The sequence below is a fragment of the Rattus rattus genome, chromosome 1 (genome assembly GCF_011064425.1).
Source record: "Rattus rattus isolate New Zealand chromosome 1, Rrattus_CSIRO_v1, whole genome shotgun sequence".
NCBI lineage: Eukaryota > Metazoa > Chordata > Mammalia > Rodentia > Muridae > Rattus > Rattus rattus.
This window is the reverse complement of record NC_046154.1, coordinates 229582387-229599767: the sequence shown is the minus strand read 5'-3', so window position 1 is coordinate 229599767 and position 17381 is coordinate 229582387. Positions and strand designations below refer to the sequence as shown.

Sequence of the window (17381 nt, the reverse complement as noted above, 5' to 3'; positions counted from 1 at the left end):
ACAATCTGTCTAACTTACTGCTATCTTCATTTCTTGATCCAATGAAAATATATAATAAAATATATAAAAATATATAAAATATATATAATGAAAATAATAATGCCTACCTTTTAGTTACCATACTGTATGTACTCTTACAGCTTTGTAAGATGATGAGAGATGGCTCAGTGGTTAAGAGCACTGATCTCAGGTCCTATCAAACACATGGTGGCAAAAACCATCTTTAAAATGAAGAGACTGAAAGTGTACTTATATTAAATAAATTTATAAAAAAAAAAAAAAGATGATAGATCTCATATCAAACACAGCAAAAACTTTAAAAATAGCTACTTCATTGGATTTAAGAGGTTAGACTAAATTACTAAGAGTAAAGTGATCAAGGGTTGGAGAGAGGGCTCAGTGGTTAAGCGCTTTGTTGTTCCTGCAGAGGACTCGTGTTTAATTCCCAGCACCCACATAAAGGTTCAAAACCATCTAGTTCCAGAGGATACAATGTCTTCTTCTGGCCTCTATGGCATACATGTGAGATATATGTGTATCACACACACACACACACACACACACACACACACACACACACACATGCAAGTAAAAAACTCATTGTTGTAGTGTATTTGATCACACTGTGAACCCTTAGATTGTGTTATCTAGTGAAAAATGGGTGTTTCTAGTTGTGGTGTGGCTAGAATACAGACACACCCTTAGTGCATACACCTTAATCCCAAGCAACTAAGATAAAGTTACTTTACAGAATGAAGCACCTTGGGCTGGAGAGATGGCTCAGTGTGGTTAAAAGCACTGACTGCTCTTCCAGAGATCCTGAATTCAAATCCTGGCAACCACATGGTGACTCACAACCATCTATAATGAGATCTGATGCCCTCTTCTGGTGTGTTTGAAGACAGCTACAGTGTATATAATAAGTAAATCTTTTTTAAAAAATGAAGTAATGAATGTCCTTCGTTTGTAAGTGGTACAAAGGACAAAATGATGAATCAGAGAAAGATTTGACAGAATAGGATATTCCTCAATTCTCAAGAAAAGAGAGGGGAAAGGGAAGCTACTTAAGGAATGCAGTTCAACCTGGTAGTAGTGGTACAGAAGGGGATGCCCAAGAATACACTGAAATCCAAAGGAGTCAATCCAATGCCTCACATTGGCGGCTTTCCAAATACTTGATCCTAGAGCAGAGTAACAAATAATTTTTAGGGCAACACAAGACCATACCTGACAAGCTGATTTTGATTCCTGGGAAGTACATAGTGGAAAGAAAGAACAGACTCTGACACATTGTCTTCTGATATCTACATGTGACATGGTAGGTGTGAACACACTAAATGTCATTATATCATGTCCCCTAGAGGGTTGCATTCTAGAGTTAGGAAAACATTGCTCTAAATTTCTAAAGTTTCTTTCTAATTCCACTGTTGTATTCTTGTGACAGAAATCCTCAGCTTGGAAGACAGGGGGACTTGGGGAAGGAGCTCACAGACTGTAACGTTAATCACCTTTTATATGGACTTGGGAAATGACGACATGCTTAACCTTCTCCTCTTTGTCCCAAGCCCACACCTTGCAGGGAAATGAATTGAGTGGGTGGTTACTAAGAGCAAGAGCATTAAATGAGAGCTCAATGCCTGCTCATTTAATTCTACACTTAACCAATGAGGTCATCCTCACTTCCCAGATAAAGAGAAAGTAATTAGCTTGGACCTGGTGGAGCTGGGATCCCAGCGGCTGTGTTCTTGTGACAGCCAGCCTGCAACGTATCTCTAATGCTTGCAGACTCCTGCTCTCAACACTCTTCACCTTCCTCCACACCAGCAGGGTCAGATGTGGAACCAACAGAAGACTGAGGAAATGACACCGTGTGACTCCCACAGCTGTGACTTCTTTCATTTTCTTGGTTCACTCCCATTGGAGTTCAGGAGGTGACCCTGGCATGCCAATGAAATTCTCAGGTAGCATGATGAAGTCCACCTAGATACGGGCAGAAGCCTCCTGCCAATAGTCACAGTCAACTCTTCTGGCAACTAGGAAGCCGTTGTGGAAGTGAATCTAGTCCTGTAGCCCTGGCTACCCATGTGCCTCTATCTTCAGATGAAAGCCCTGGGAGACCCAGTCAGCTAAGCCTCACCCCAATTCCTGACCTACTGAAATTCTATGAGGCAACATTTCACATTCATAAAATTTACTGTTGGTGGTTTAGGTCATCGAGTTTTGGTTACGCTTTCAAGTTATTTGTTATGCAGTAAAGATAATAAAACTCTTAACCAAAGGTTATATCGCATCATCACAAGTCATCCCTTTGGGCTGAAAACATTTGTAAAGCCCCTTTGTATTGTCTCTTCACCACTGCAGCTGGGATTGCACTTCCATCTCCTGTCTCAAGCATTACCTACCTAAGGTCATAGACAACAGGTCTTGCAAACAAAACTGTTTATTCCTTTTTTAAACTATTTTAATGTCTTTTTTTAAAAAAACCTTTTTGTTGGTTCTTTGTGAATTTCACATCACACACCCCGATCCCACTCATCTCCCCATCCCTTCACATCTGCCTTCTCCCCTTGCAACCTCCCCTCAAAATAAAATACAAAACAACAACAACAACCAAACCCATCTCATGTGGAAGCTGTAGTGGGTCCCACAGTATACCCCTTTGTCCACATCTTTATTTGCAAATATTCATTACAATGGATCATTGGTGGAGGCCTCTGGCTTCTGCTACACTATCAGTACTGAATCCTCACTGAAACTCCTCTCAGATATCCTGTTGTTGCCCTGTGTTGTGGAGATCCTGCAGCTTTGGATTTGTAGAACTGGCTCCTTCCTGAGATGTAGCAGTTTATAGATAGGGTAGGTAGATGCTGGGATGGGCCACCTCACAGCCCTGGATCTGGACCTGGGTGGTGACTGAGTTGGTCCCACCAGCTCTCTTGTATCCATGCCACGAGAGCAAGCTCTATTATGCTGTCCAAGTGAGGTGCCAGGCCAGCTCTCCTGATTGCTGCAGCCAGTATGGGACAGGGCCAGCTCTCCCACCTGCCACAGTTAGGGAGGGATTAGAGGAGAGTGGTGGGGCCTGCTCTCCACACTCACACCCTCAGGGCCAGCTCACCTGCACCTCTGATATCAGGGTCTACTTTGTTACCCAGGCATTCATGGTTACCCAGTTCTTCGGAGTGCTGCAGCTAGTGAGGGGCAGGGACAGCTTTGCACAGCCCTTGGACAATAGCATGATCCCAGGTGGCAGCCCAGACCAGGGATGCCCACATGGCCTTTGGTGGTAAAAGGAGTCACTGACATCAGCACTGACCCCTGCTGCATACACGGTCACAGACCCAGACCTGGTGCTCAGCAGCAGTAGCATGGGCCGAGACTTCACCACAGGCTCAGGTGGCTGGGCAGGCTGCTCACATCTCACTATTCCTCTCCACCCTCACCTCTCCAGGTCTGTTTTTCTTCATGACTCTCAAGCTGTTCCAGATCTCTATCTCTCTCCACCCAATACTTGCATATGGTCATGGCCCACACCTTGAATAGACCTCCCTTAATGTTTGTCTTTGAGAGTTTCTCACAGCTCAGGCTGGCTCTGAACGGTCATGAACTTCCAATCTTCCTGCCTTCACACTCAGAGTGACTGTATGAGTTGTGAGAGCCAGCTGTATGTGGAATTGTGACATGACATCATACCTATGCAGAGCTCTTGATAGTTTTATAGAATCTGCCTTCCCTGGCTGGTAAGAAGGCTTTCAGAGAAAGGATCCAGAGGTTCAATTCCCTGCATCCACATAGCCACATGGCAACTCATAGCTCCTTCTGTCACTCCAGTTCCAGGCCATCTGACACCCTTTCCTGGTCTCTGTGGGCACTAGGCACTCACACAGCGCAGACACACATGTAGGTGAACCACCCATGGACATAGAATTAAAAATAAAGAAGACTTTGCCTTTCTTCTTTAGTATCTGCTGACACATCTGCAAAACCACACGTTTCTTTAAACCAATCTCAAAAGAGCAGGCAAGTCAAGAAACATGAAGACTTGAACTTGGCTCTCAGCATAGAAGCAGCGCTGTCCAGAGGGACTTATGGGTCAAGGCATGAGGAGTGAGTGTATGTGGCTACAAGCCACAGGTTAAGAGACTGGCGGTCACTGTAGCAGGCACTGACTGGTGCACTCACCATGCTGTATGATGCCGTGCTCCATGAGCCGGTGGCAAAGCTGCTCTGCCTCTTTCCTTGTTGTGGCTTCTCCTTCCTGAACCAGCCAGTCCAGGAATTCGGATGCCATGAAGGTTCGCTCATACTTCACCCCCTCCTCTTCCCTAGGCTGGAGGAGTGTAGTTTCAGGACTCATCAGTCTGGGGGTGGGGAGAAGAGAGATAAGGAAAGTAAGGTAAATATATACAAAAGGAAAATAGCTCATTTGAAATCCAACACCATAGGTTTCCAGGAAGTACATCATAGGCTTCCGGGAAGTGTCACGGAAGAGCTGTCAGACGGATGTAGCCGTTACAAATGTCAATTCCAAGAGAGGGTCTGTGTTAGAAGTAAGCAAGACGCCTTTTCTCCTCGTAATGAGACAAAAGTTGGAAACACAAAGTACAAGGCTGCATTAAAATCATTCATCTTGAAAAGTTGTCAGCGTTGAGGGGGTCTGACTCAGTGGTATGGTGCTTACCCTGGGCCTGGTTCCTAGCATTCACCTACACAACCCTACAAGGAATCAAAAAAGAAAAAGGATGGGGCTGGAAAGATGGCTCAGTGGTTAAGAACACTGACTGCTCTTCCAGAGGTCCTGAGTTCAGTTCCCAACCACCACAGGGTGGCTCACAACCATCTGTAATGACATCCGATGCCCTCTTCTGGTGTGTCTGAAGACAGTGACAGTGTATTAACATACATAAAATAAACAAACAAACAAATTTTTTTTAAGAAAAGGAAAAGGAAAGAAAGCAGAGTATTTAGTCAGGACTTTTACAATACAATGCACTGTCTTTCTTAATTTGCTTACAATATTTTCCGATCCCATTTCCTAGACTCCCATGTTAAAATAACTGTGGGATGACTGTATGTGTCACCACTCCCAATCTACACATTCACTTTCTAAATGTGATGGCCTGGAGATGGGGAGTTTGGGCATAATTAGCTTTTGAGACCAAAAGTCCTATGGAGAGATCAGAAGAGAAATGAAAGAGAGCCAGTACGATGCCCCTGAAGATAAAGACGCTGGCCTCAGAAGCCCAGTGATCGGGGTTGGGGATTTAGCTCAGTGATAGAGTGATTGCCTAGCAACCAAGGCCCTGGGTTCGGTCCCCAGATCCGGGGGAAAAAAAAAAAAAAAAAAAAAAAAAAGAAGAAGAAGCCCAGTGATCTTGACTCCCTGATCTCAGTAAGAGTGGAAGGAGAGAACCACAGAGTTGTCCTCTGGCCTCTACCCTCTCACGCTCCCATCTCACATTCACACACCATCCACACACACCAACAAGTAAATAAATAAATATTTGAAATACTTGAAAAGAAGACACAAGAAGATCTTGCCTATTCCCTCATGGCCATCTCCAAATGAGGATGTAGCAAGAAGACAGCCGTCTATGTGCATACCACAAGGAGTAAGCCCTCACTGAACTGACCGGCAGCTTGACTTTGACTTCAGAGACAAGTGTTTCTTGTTTCTTCAGAGACAAGCCATCCAGTAGACTCTGGAGGGCTAACAAACATCTGCCTTTACCTGGGGTGCCACCAGGGAATCACCATGTAAGAAGCAGGTGCCGCCTTCTAGAAGAATGACCCCAAGGAGAACCAGGGTGGGAGGCAAGAGCCAGGACCAATTCTCACTGAGGCCATCTTGGGCCTGACAGACCAATGGAAACCCTCTGTTTGACCCACGAAGGAGCCCAAGAGAAATAGCATCCGAATGCCCATGTGGCCCATAGAACTAGAAGAAACAGTACATCAGAGCTGTTTGAACTACCAAGTTTTAGTAGTTTTTCAATCTCAGACCAATCAACCCCCACTGCTATTAATGGAGAACAGAAAAAGTGCATGACATACAGCAGATCTCTGAGCACCGAGGGGAAGATGAAATAACATCGCTGAGACCTAAGAATAAAATGACATCAGTGAAAGCCCTGTAGAGAGATCTGGGAGCCTGTGCTGGGGACGGGACTTCAGCAGAAGGATGAACCCACAGGACAAAGGAGGACCACCGACCACCATTCCTCCACATCTGAACACCTCACAGTACTTCGAATGAAAACAGAAGAAACTTTGGTTTCCTCAGTTTTCACATTTTAGGTATTATTTCCTGTCAGAACTCTCAGGTCTTTATAACCTGGATACTGTACCTCTTCCAGAACCACTCGGTTAGCATCTGCTTACTTAACAGCTAACATCTGGAGGGTGTAGCCCCATCTGAGCTGTTTATAGGTGTTTCCTTGCATAGAGGTTTACAAACAAAAACAAAACAAAACAAAAAAACGAAGCAACAAATCATTTTCATAAATTCCTTGCTACACTGCATCCAAGTATGCACTGAAAAAGACGTCCTTACGAAGCCAGGCGTGGTGGCACACGCCTTTTGTCACTATTCTCAGGAAGCTAAGAAGGAAGACTCATTCAGATCCAGCCTGGGTGACACAGTGAGACACTACCTTAAATTTTTGTCTTTAGAAAAGTAAGTAAGTAAATAAATTAAAAAAACAAAACAAACCACTTTTTCCATAGGTCGACAAGATGACTCACTAGGTAAAGTCACTTCCCCTCCAAGCCTGACACCCTGAGTTCTATCCCTAGGGATCATAAGGCTCAAGGACAGAACCTACTGCTAAAAATTGCCCTCTGAACGTCACAGGGTGCTGTGGCACGCACACGCTAAATGAATAAATAATGGAAGTAGAATGATTTTTCAACGTCCTCTCTATTTCCGGTACAGACTCTTAGCTAGCCTTTCGTTCTACTTCAGCCTCTTCCAGCATGGCCTCTTTCCTTTCGAGGTGCTGAGTGGACAAGTACACAGGGTTACTTTCATGGAGCCTCATGTAACCAGAAACATGACCTGCTCTGTCCTTTTGCACTTCTACTAAGTAGCTGGTGGCCTCTGGACGAGTGCCTGGCTACCTGCTCTTGCCAAGGCTTCAGGAAAGAGGCCAGCTTGGCAGGCTCACTCCACTGTCCCCAGCTCATCCCCACTCATTTCCTTTACAATCCAGGAACATCCCCATCCTGGTTGCTCTTTAAGACCACGTCTTTCTCGGGATTGGATTTTAGTATTCGCATGAAGTCTTCGTGTTAAAGCAAACATTTGGCTTCTGATTGCCTTTTGCTATATAAAAAATTACTCTCAGTGGCTGGAGCGATGATAGCTTAGCAGTTAAGAGCACTGGTGCTCTTCCAAAGGACCCGGGTTCAATTCCCAGCACCTACATGGCAGTTTATAACCATCTATGACTCCAATCTCAGGGGATCTGACTCGTGGCCTCCATAGGCACCAGGCACTCACATGGTACACAAACATACATATAGGCAAAGCACTCAAACACAATAAAAATTAATATATATTTTTAAAGGGAAAAATTACTCTCAAACTTGGTGGGTTGAAAGAATCATCATTTAATTGTCTCTTAAGTATTCTATAGATTTCCCAGGATTTAATATGGCAGTCCCCTCTGTGGCTCTAGGTTGGAAGGCCTCTCACAATTGTGTGAAGTGGTGGCCAGAGCCAGATATTCAACGCTGAACTAGTTCTTCGTATAGCCTCTGCCCTGGACAACAACCTGAGCTACACACATGGAGCTGTAGGGCTCTAGGAAGAGGAAGCAGCTATTACCAGGATGTTGACTTCGCCTCTTTCTTCTCGCTCCTCACTCCACTCTGGCTTTATTCAGATGTAATTCATATACCACATGACAACTCACTGGTACATTTCAATGATTTTTACCATTCAGCAATCCCCACAATATGGGTTAGAGCATTTTCACCCCCCAACCAAAAATCAACAAAACAAAGCCTCACAGCTACTAACAAACTATGTAGCCCAGGTTAGCCCAGTTCTCTGTATCGTCCTGTCTTTCCTGTAAATGTACGTATGCACCACCGTGCCTGGTTTTTGTTCACCTCAGCTTTATAAGCAATAAGCTATACATACATGCAATATAGCCTATAGTACCTAGGTTTGTGTAAGTGTGCTGTATAATGTTCACACAACGACAAACTCACCTAGTAATAGGTTTCTCCTATCAAGCCATTAAGGAACGCATGACTGTACACAGTCTTGTGTGGGTATGTGTGTCTTTTCTTTTTTTCATTATATATACAGAAATGGAATTGTTCAGTCATATGGAAACTGTTCAGCCTTTTGAGAAACTGCCAGACTGCTTTCCAAATTCTCCCTAAATCTAGCCAAGAAAACATTATCATCTGTTCTCTTTCACTGTGCTCCCTGTTGTGGGTGTGACGTTGTACAACATCGAGGCTTTGCTCTGCATGACCCTGATGACTAACGACTTTGATCACTTTTATACATCTGTCGTCCATTTTGAATATTTCCTTTGGAGAAAAATGGCTTACACGTCTTTTTGCAGACTGTGTTGTTTTTCTGAGATACGGTCTCTTGTAGCCAACGATGGCCTTGAACTCGTAATCCTCCTGCCTCCACCACCCGCATGTTGAGGTTACAGGCCTGGCCCATCACACCTGGCTGGTTACAACACTTTATTATTGATTTTAATTGATTCTTTACATGGTCTGAAGGTGTGTGTCTCATTAGACATATACTGTTTAAATATTTTCTCCTATTGGGACTTACCAGGTCCCATTTTCAGAGCGTGCTCATGGCAAAGGTTTTCACTTTGATGTGGGTCCATACCTCTCTTTTACTTTGTTGCTCTTGCCTTTGTCTTGCCCAAGCACATGTGGTTTTCCCCTCCTGTTCTCCTTTCTTATATTTAGTTCAATGTCACAGTTTGACTTAATTACATAAGGTGTGAGGTAAGGAGCCAATTTCATTCTTGCATGTGGTTATCCGGCTGTCTCAGCACCAGAAGAATATTTTTTCCCTACTGAATATCTTGGCATGGCTGTCAAATACCAATCAACTATGACAGCTCTACGTCTAGGCTCAAAGTCAGAGACTATTAGGGGAGGTGACATCCATGCCACCTCTTTCAAGAACCATAAGCACGTGCAGATAGAAGGGTGGGAATGCTTGGGGCCACCTTTACGGAATAACTGCATTGGCCTCATTTTAGTCACTGAATGGTAATTTCTTTTTTCTTTTCTTTCTTTCTTGGAGAGGTTTCTTCTTCTTTTCCTCCTTCTCCTTCCCTCCTCCTCTTCTTCTTTAGATTTATTTATTTTATATATATGAGCGCATTGTCACTGTCTTCAGACCCACCAGAATCAAATCCCATTACGGATGGTTATGAGCTACCATGTGGTTGCTGGGAATTGAACTGGGGACCCCTGGAAGAGAGAGCAGTCAGTGGCCTTTACTGATGAGCCAGCTCTCCAGCCCCAACTGGAGGCATGGTATTTTCAAATCTACAGCGCACCCACAGTGTTGTGTTATCTCTAAGATACTTATCTCCACGGTACTTTTTAAAAGCATGAGATCTAAGATCGGATAAGTACTGTGACGCTTGTTTATCTGGCTGATTTCCCTTGTGTACAATGTAGATAGTAAAGGTGTCTAGAGTCAGAGAGATGGCTCAGTGATAAAGGTGCTTACAGTGCAAGCCTGACGGCCTGGGCTTGACCCTTGAGACCTGTACTGTAGGAGTGAAAATTGACTCTCACAAACTGTCCTCTCATCTCTACACCGAATGTTTGCATACATGTGCAACACACATACACACATTCTCTCTCTCTCTCTCTCTCTCTCTCTCTCTCTCTCTCTCTCTCTCTCTCCAAATAAAACGTAACTATTTAAAACATGATTGTACTTAGTTGTGGGAGTTTCTATGCAGTTTAAATGTGATAATACAGACAAACATTAGTCAGTGCCTGGTCAGACAATGGCTGATGCCTATAATCCTAGCATTCAAAAGGAGACTGAGACAGGAGGATCGTTGTGAGTTTGAGGCTAGTTTGAGCTACAAATAAGTTTCAGGCTGGTGAGGGAAATGGCATAAGATTCTATTCTAAGAATTATTCTGCCCCCTTCCCACCAACAAATCATTGTGCTTAGTACATCAGAAACTTGAATAAATTTAACCCTGTGGCTGATGATGACTACCTTAACAGTTTTATGTGACTACAACAGAGGGGAAAATTCAAACACCATTATGTATCAAAATTGAGACTCTATATATTTCTACTAACAAGGACATCAATTCCATTTTAGTTGGTCATCCAGAGTATGGCTGCTGGTCTGAAACATCTTCCCTTTTTATAAACCAAGTTGGTTTTTAGTAAAGCTGTTTATGTGTCAGCCCATAATCACGGCACAAAGCCCCGGTCCATCGACACAGTTCTGCATGGCCGAGCCTTGCCTACTGCCAACAGGCAGCAGCAGATTCTGCTCATGTTCTGAGCTCCTTTCCAACTTTCCTGGTGTGTAACTAAGTCAGATTTCCCAGATTCACATTAACTCAGAGGAAAGGCCATACAATAGAAGGAACTGCCCCATTCAGGTGCCCAAACAGGAATAGAAATGAACTGATAGCAATCTCCTTACATGATGAGAAAAAATTCAAATGGGTCAGACAAGTCTTGTATAATGTGGGAAAATATGGGAAATGTGTCCAGGGTCCAAGGTTGGGGCAAGTAAGACATGGTGATGCATGTCTATTTCTAGCACTCGGGAGGGTAGAGGCGGAGGAGTCAGGAATTCAAGCCCATTTCCTGCTACAGAAGGAGTCTGAGGCCAAGCCAGGTATAGGGATGCTCACCTGTAATCTCAGTGCTTGGGGGACAGAGGAAGGTGGGTCTTTTGGAGTTTGAGACCGGCCTGGTCTGCATATCACTATCTTCCAGGACAGCCAGAGCTACATAGTGAGACCCTGTCTAGGTAGGAAGGAAAGAAGGAAGGGAGAAAGGGAGGGAGGGGGAGGGAGGGAGGGAGGGAGGGAGGGAGGGAGGAGGAGGGGGAGGAGGAAAGAAAGAAAGAAAGAAAGAAAGAAAGAAAGAAAGAAAGAAAGAAAGAAAGAAAGAAAGAGAGAAAAGAGAGAAAGAAGGTAAGTAAGTAAGTAAGTGTCTTAGGGTTTCTATTCCTTCACAAAACATCATGACCAAGAAGCAAGTTGGGGAGGAAAGGGTTTACTCAGCTTACACTTCCACACTGCTGTTCATCACCAAAGGAAGTCAGGACTGGAACTCAGGCAGGTCAGGAAGCAGGAGCTGACGCAGAGGCCATGGAGGGAGGTTACTTACTGGCTTGCTTCCCCTGGCTTGCTCAGCTTGCTGTCTTATAAAACCCAAGACCACCAGCCCAGGGACGGCACCACCCACAATGGGCTGGGTCCTCCCCCTTGATCACTAGTTGAGAAAATGCCTTACAGCTGGATCTTATGGAGGCATTTTCCTCATGGAAATGTTTGAAGGCCCTTTCTCTGGGATAATGCCAAATTGTGTCAAGTTGACACACAAAACCAGCCAGTACAGAAGGAAAGGAAGGAAGGAAGGAAGGAAGGAAGGAAGGAAGGAAGGAAAAAGAAAGAAAGAAGAAAAAAGTTTGAGGCTAGCCTAGGTTATCTGAGATTCTGTCTCACAAACAAACAGGGCTCTGGGAAAGTCAACATTACCGTGAGAGTATGAGGCCAAAAGATATGAGGGGTTTAGGAAGAAAGATTTAACAGAAACATATCAGGCCAACCTGGGATACACAGCATGACCTTCCAGTGCTGGGGTAGGAAGATCATGGGTGAGGCTAGCAGGACTAAGTAGCAAATTTAAAATCAGTCTGGGCTATAAAGTAAGACATGGCCTCAAGAGGGGAAAGTATTGACTAAAACAAAACAAAGTCATATGTTAATGTGACTATGTCTAAAAATTTTAAAAATCTATTCATTCAAATATTAATAGGGTTATTTCCGAGAGTGGGCTACAAATGATTTCTTTGTATCTTGACAACATTATCTATAACTCAAATTCTCTCCCCAGAGCACTTACCCTATACTTTTAATCAAAGAAAGTGTTGTCGCTGAAGAAGTCAAACTACAGTTAGGTCCCTGGTTAACCAGGCTTTTGGCTAGTGATAAATACAAAACAGCAAAAAGCTGATATTACCCTCCAGGATAGTAAACTAGTTACCCAAGCATAACTTACACACGTGTGTTTTCCACAGTTTTGAATGTACGATTCAGACTGACTTGTGTGATTAGGAAGTAGTTGATTAGAGACAAATGCTTACATGGGTATTGGACGTTTTAAGCACTCTGATATTGTAGATATCCATATAGAGTTACAGATCTGTTGTTCATAACTGGGGTGTGAACTGGTAAGAGAGCACCACTATGCCATTAACATGAGTATAAGTGGGAAAGGTAAGAGAATGGGGCAAACAGCACGGGACACTGACAAAACATGTCCTCTGCCCCATCATGCCCTCCATGCACTACATGACACAGAGTCTATTCGTTCTGCCTTCAGACCTTGTTTCCCCTGGTCTTTTTTTTTAAATTTATTTATTTTATGGAATCTTGTTTTCTACTGTCAACTAAGACCCTAAGTCACCATCAAAGTATCTAAACTAAGTCGCCACCTACATAGCTTTCACTCATCCTCCCTACACTTAAAATCAAAGCAACAACAAAAAAGCTTTCAGAAAATGAACTTAAAGTCATGGTTTTTCTCCTACATTTATAGTGTGTGGGCCCTGTATCCTTCCTCCCCGCTGACACACATAAATCCATGTAGGGTCCCACTTTGTAGCCCAGGCTGTCTTGGAATTTACCATGTACCCTGGGCTAGCCTTGAAGTACGGCCATCCTCCTGTCTTAAACTCCCAAGTACTTAGATTACAGATGTGAATCACTACACAGAACTTGACTTTTTTTTTCTTCCCAGACACGGTTTCTCTGTAGTAGTCCTGGGTGTCCTAAGACTCAGAGAGATCTGCCTGCCTTTGCTTCCCCAACTGCTGGAAAAGGCCTGCACCACCACACCCAGCGTGAGCTCAACGTTTACTAGATCTGCTTTATCTGCTTTTATCTGCTTTCTTCTTGAAGTAGCACATATTGAACCCAGGACCTCACACTTATTAAGCAAATGCTTTCACTCTGAGCTGTAGTCTCAGCCCTTCTCCCTTCTCCCTGTTTCTTCAGAAACAGAGTTGGAGCTCACTGAGGAGCAATTATAACATTTAAGCATGGTATTTAATAGAGGGATGCTCATGAGGAGAATAGTACATATGCAAAACCTGGGCACTGCTTCTTCAACACAAGGTAGAGTCTCATGTAATTGAGGCTGGGCTCAATCTCTATAATATTCTGGTGCTGGCCTCAAATCCCTGGTCCTTCTATGTCCATTTGTCACTTGAGGAATTAAAGGCCTGTGATATCGTGACCCTGCCCCCCTCAACAGAATGGTTTAGCTTCCAACTCCTTATAGTAACTCTTCTGCTTCAAATTCTTAACTGCTGTGATTATAGGCATGAGCCATCACAACTGGTTTAATTTTTTTATACTGCAGACCTGTCTGCTGTCTATCATCTATTTCTATGAAACAGGGTCTTGAACCTAGGGCTTTGTACATCCTAGGTAAACACTCTACGGGTGCTTCCCACATTATTTATTTACTTATTTATTTATTTACTTATTTATCTATTTACTTATTTACTTACTTGTTTATTTACTTATTTAGAGACAAGTCTCTCATTGGTTGAAACTAAATTAGGTGGCCAGTGAGCCCCCAACATCCTCCTTTTTCCATCTCCGTGAACTGAAATTACAAGTAAATACATGGTTTTTATCATGGGGGTTCTGGGAGTTGGACTGATGGAGCTCTCTCTGGACTACGCCCTTAGCTTTTTATTTTACACAGGGTCTTGCTACATTCGTCAGGTTGGCTTTCAACTTGCAATCGTAACTACAATCACAGATCTGCACCTCCCGGCCAGGTATAACACACTATTTTTTACCCTTCCAACCAAACTAGGAATCACTAAAGACAGACTATCATGGTGTCTTAAACGTTTTCATTTCTTAGAAATCTAAATTCAGAGGAGGTAGATGTTAGAAGGTCAATAAATACTAACCAACCAAGGGAAGGCTAAGCAAATACCACCGGCAGCAGCCGTGGACTGTTGCCTCTCCCCTCTCTGAATAGCCCTTCCTCTTTGCTATTTTGAATTCGGTGGAAGCAAACAAGACACTAATATTCTGAAACCCAAGCTATAATTTTCACATTCCCTGAGGTTTCCAGTGTTCTCTGAAGAGTCATTTTCAGAGCCTGCAAGCATTTGAGAGAGAAGCCAAGTATGGATTAGACGCCTCAGCCACTCTAAAAGGCTTCATTCAACTACAGTAGCTGTGATGGTTTGTAAATGCTTGGCCCAGGGAGTGGCACTTTTAGAAGGTGTGGCCCTGTTAAAGGAGGTATGACCTTGTTGGAGTAGGTATGACTTTGTTGGAGTAGGTATGGCACTATGGGTGTGGGCTTTAAGACCCTCTTTCCTCCTAGCTGCCCGGAAGTCAGTGTTCTACAAGCTGACTTCAGATGAAGATGTAGATCCAGGCAACTCCCGCACCATGCCTGCCTGGATGCCACCAGGTTCCCGCCTTGATGATAATGAACCGAACCTCTGAACCTGTAAGCCAGCCCCAATTAAATGTTGACCTTGTGAGAGTTGCCTTGGTCATGGTGTCTGTTCACAGCAGTAAAACCCCAGCTAAGACAGTAGTAGTAGTAGTAGCCTAACCAAACACTCTGCAAGAGGAACAGAGACTAGGCATGGCTGCTTTCAGCTCACAACAACGCAAGCGGCAGCAAGGCTCACAGACTTTCCCTACAACTAGAAGGGGAGCAGGGCCTTCTAATTGTTCATTAGAAAAAGCTATTCACTGAGCATACTTTCATGATCATGAGGCAATAGGAGTATTCGTTGTGTTATAGAAATAATACGACTTCTCACTGAGAAGTCACTTCACACTTAGAGATTCATAAAGGGAGGACTCTGTAACAGTACTGGTTCAGATGAGCCTGACATTCAGGGAGAATATTTTACCAGTTTACCTATAATTAAGGTTTAGACATTCCACATAAGCTGTCCTTTTAGCTTAAGTTCCTTTTAGCTCCCAGCCCCAGATTACACTTTAAGTAATTTAAAAAGAGACACCAGGTTGCCAGTCTGGTCTTTTGGGCAGCTGAGAGATACAGCTGAGATCACCAGTATTATTCCTTAAGTACACCAGTGTTGCCTTCAAATAGTTATTCTGCAGCGCCATCTTGCCCACTTGAGAGAATTAAGATTTTCCTATTAAGAGCACAAGGGGCTTAATAAGACCGACCAGGACATAATGACCACTGTTACCCTGGGCTGTACCCTGGAACTGCCCCCCTTAGAATATGTTGTTTGATGGGGGATGAGACTAATGGCTGGTTTTATGTCAGGTTTGTCTCCCTTTGCTCTAGAAGTGACACCTAATTGGAGGTCAATCTTGGTGAATGAACATCAGCGGAACCTTTCTCAGCAACCCTAACTCCAATTATGTACCCTCTTTTCTTCCTCAGTGGCTAGCATCTGGTTAGTGGACTTCTTACCTCCCAGCCACACTGCAGACCTTTCCCATTTCATACAGCTTAATATTCCCCAAGCGAGTTGATCAGTAAATCCTTTAGAGCATCACTTTGACTACTTCCAGTTTCTGCCATGTCAGTTGGGCATAAAATGCCAGCACTTGGCAGGCTGGGGAGGTAGCTCGGGTGGGTAGATGCTTTATTGTGCATCAGGTTCCGAGTTCGGAGCTTAGCATCACATAAACCGGGTGTGGTGGAACAGAGCTACAATCTTAGTACTCAGGAAGCTAAGGCAGAGAGACTCAAGGCTAGCCTTGGGTAGAGGGTACTAGGCACCTAGGGCCACAAAGCAAGGCTTATCTCAACAAGCCACAAAAGAGTGATAAAAGCTGGCATTTGAAAAAAAACAAGAACAAAAACAAAAAACAACCTGACTATGATATGGGCAGGAGCTGTCACCACTTACAGGTGGACCATCTATGTGGCTACAAGATGTGTGGCCCTGAGTGTCCACAGAAGCACCGTAAGGCAGAGGAGAAATCGTCACTGCTTTTTTAACAACAGGTCTTCCTGGGAATGTGTCTAATGACAGCATCTTTGTCTACTCTGTACGAGGTCCTCACACAATCTACAGAACCACAGAACAAACCAGGTTCCATATAATTCAAAATTATAACCCCTCCCTTAAAATAGCCTTTTGTTTCTTAGTTGGTTTTGGAAGCAAGGCTTCATTCTTTAGCGCAGGCTAGACCAGAACTCACTATACACCCGAGCGTAGCTTTCAACTCAAGGAGACTGTCCTGTTTCAGACTCCTGAGTGCAGTCCTTGTCACATACTGGTTTGAGGTTCAAGAGTTCAAGGCCAGTGTTAGCTATGTAAGAAGTATGAGGCCAGCCAGGGATGCATAAGACCATGTCTCAAACTTTTAAAAAAAAAAAAAAAAAAAGTAAGTTTCCCTGGGAACTAGTGGGGTACCTCAGAGGATCAAGGAGCATGAACAAGTGGGCCAAGTCAGGGAGGGGCTGGATGGGGGAGGATGGGAGAGAAGCAGGGGCAATATGCAGCAATTAGAGAGACCGTGTGTAGTGGTTTGAATAGAAATGGTCGTAAGTCTGTAAGGACTGGCACTTTTAGGTATGGCCTTGCTGTAGTAGGTGTGGTCTTCCAGTAGGTGTGGCCTTGTTGGAGGAAGTATGTTTCTAGGGGGTGGGCTTAGAGGTTTCAAGTGCTCAAGCCATGCCCTCTATCACTCTCTTCCTGTTGCCTGGGGATCAAGGTATAGAAACCAGGTCCTCCTGCAGCACTGTGTCTGCCAGCACGCCACCATGCTTCCTGCCATGACAATATGGACTAAATTTCCAAAACTGTAAGCTAGCCACAGTTTTAGAAGAATTGACATGGTCAATTCTTTTAGAAGAATTTTCTAACACTTTCTTTTAGAAGAATTGACATGGTCATGGTATCTCTTCACAGAAGTAAAACCCTAGGTAAGACACTAAACTTCCTAAGGGTGAGGAGAGCCACAGAAAAATTCTGAACCTGGATGCAAGGGATGGCAGCACAGAGACACATTTGTGCAATGGTGATGAGTCATGTTCTCACTCTCCCCTACAGGGGTCTTGCTTCCATTTAGCAAATGCACAGGCGTTTTCCCGTGCAGGCGTTGCTCCCTGGGAGCATAGAGAATAACAAAACGTCTGTAGTT

General features: G+C 43.9%; 1 protein-coding gene across 2 annotated transcripts in view; it reads right to left on the bottom strand.

Moving 5' to 3' along the window:
• Window positions 1-17381, bottom strand: part of Deptor (DEP domain containing MTOR interacting protein) — a 138556-nt gene that overhangs the window by 64281 nt on the left and 56894 nt on the right. For both annotated transcript variants that reach the window (XM_032915560.1, XM_032915557.1), the window contains one exon: window positions 4183-4361. In XM_032915560.1, coding sequence (XP_032771451.1) covers window positions 4183-4361 — 179 coding nt within the window. The remainder of the gene's footprint in view (window positions 1-4182; window positions 4362-17381) is intronic.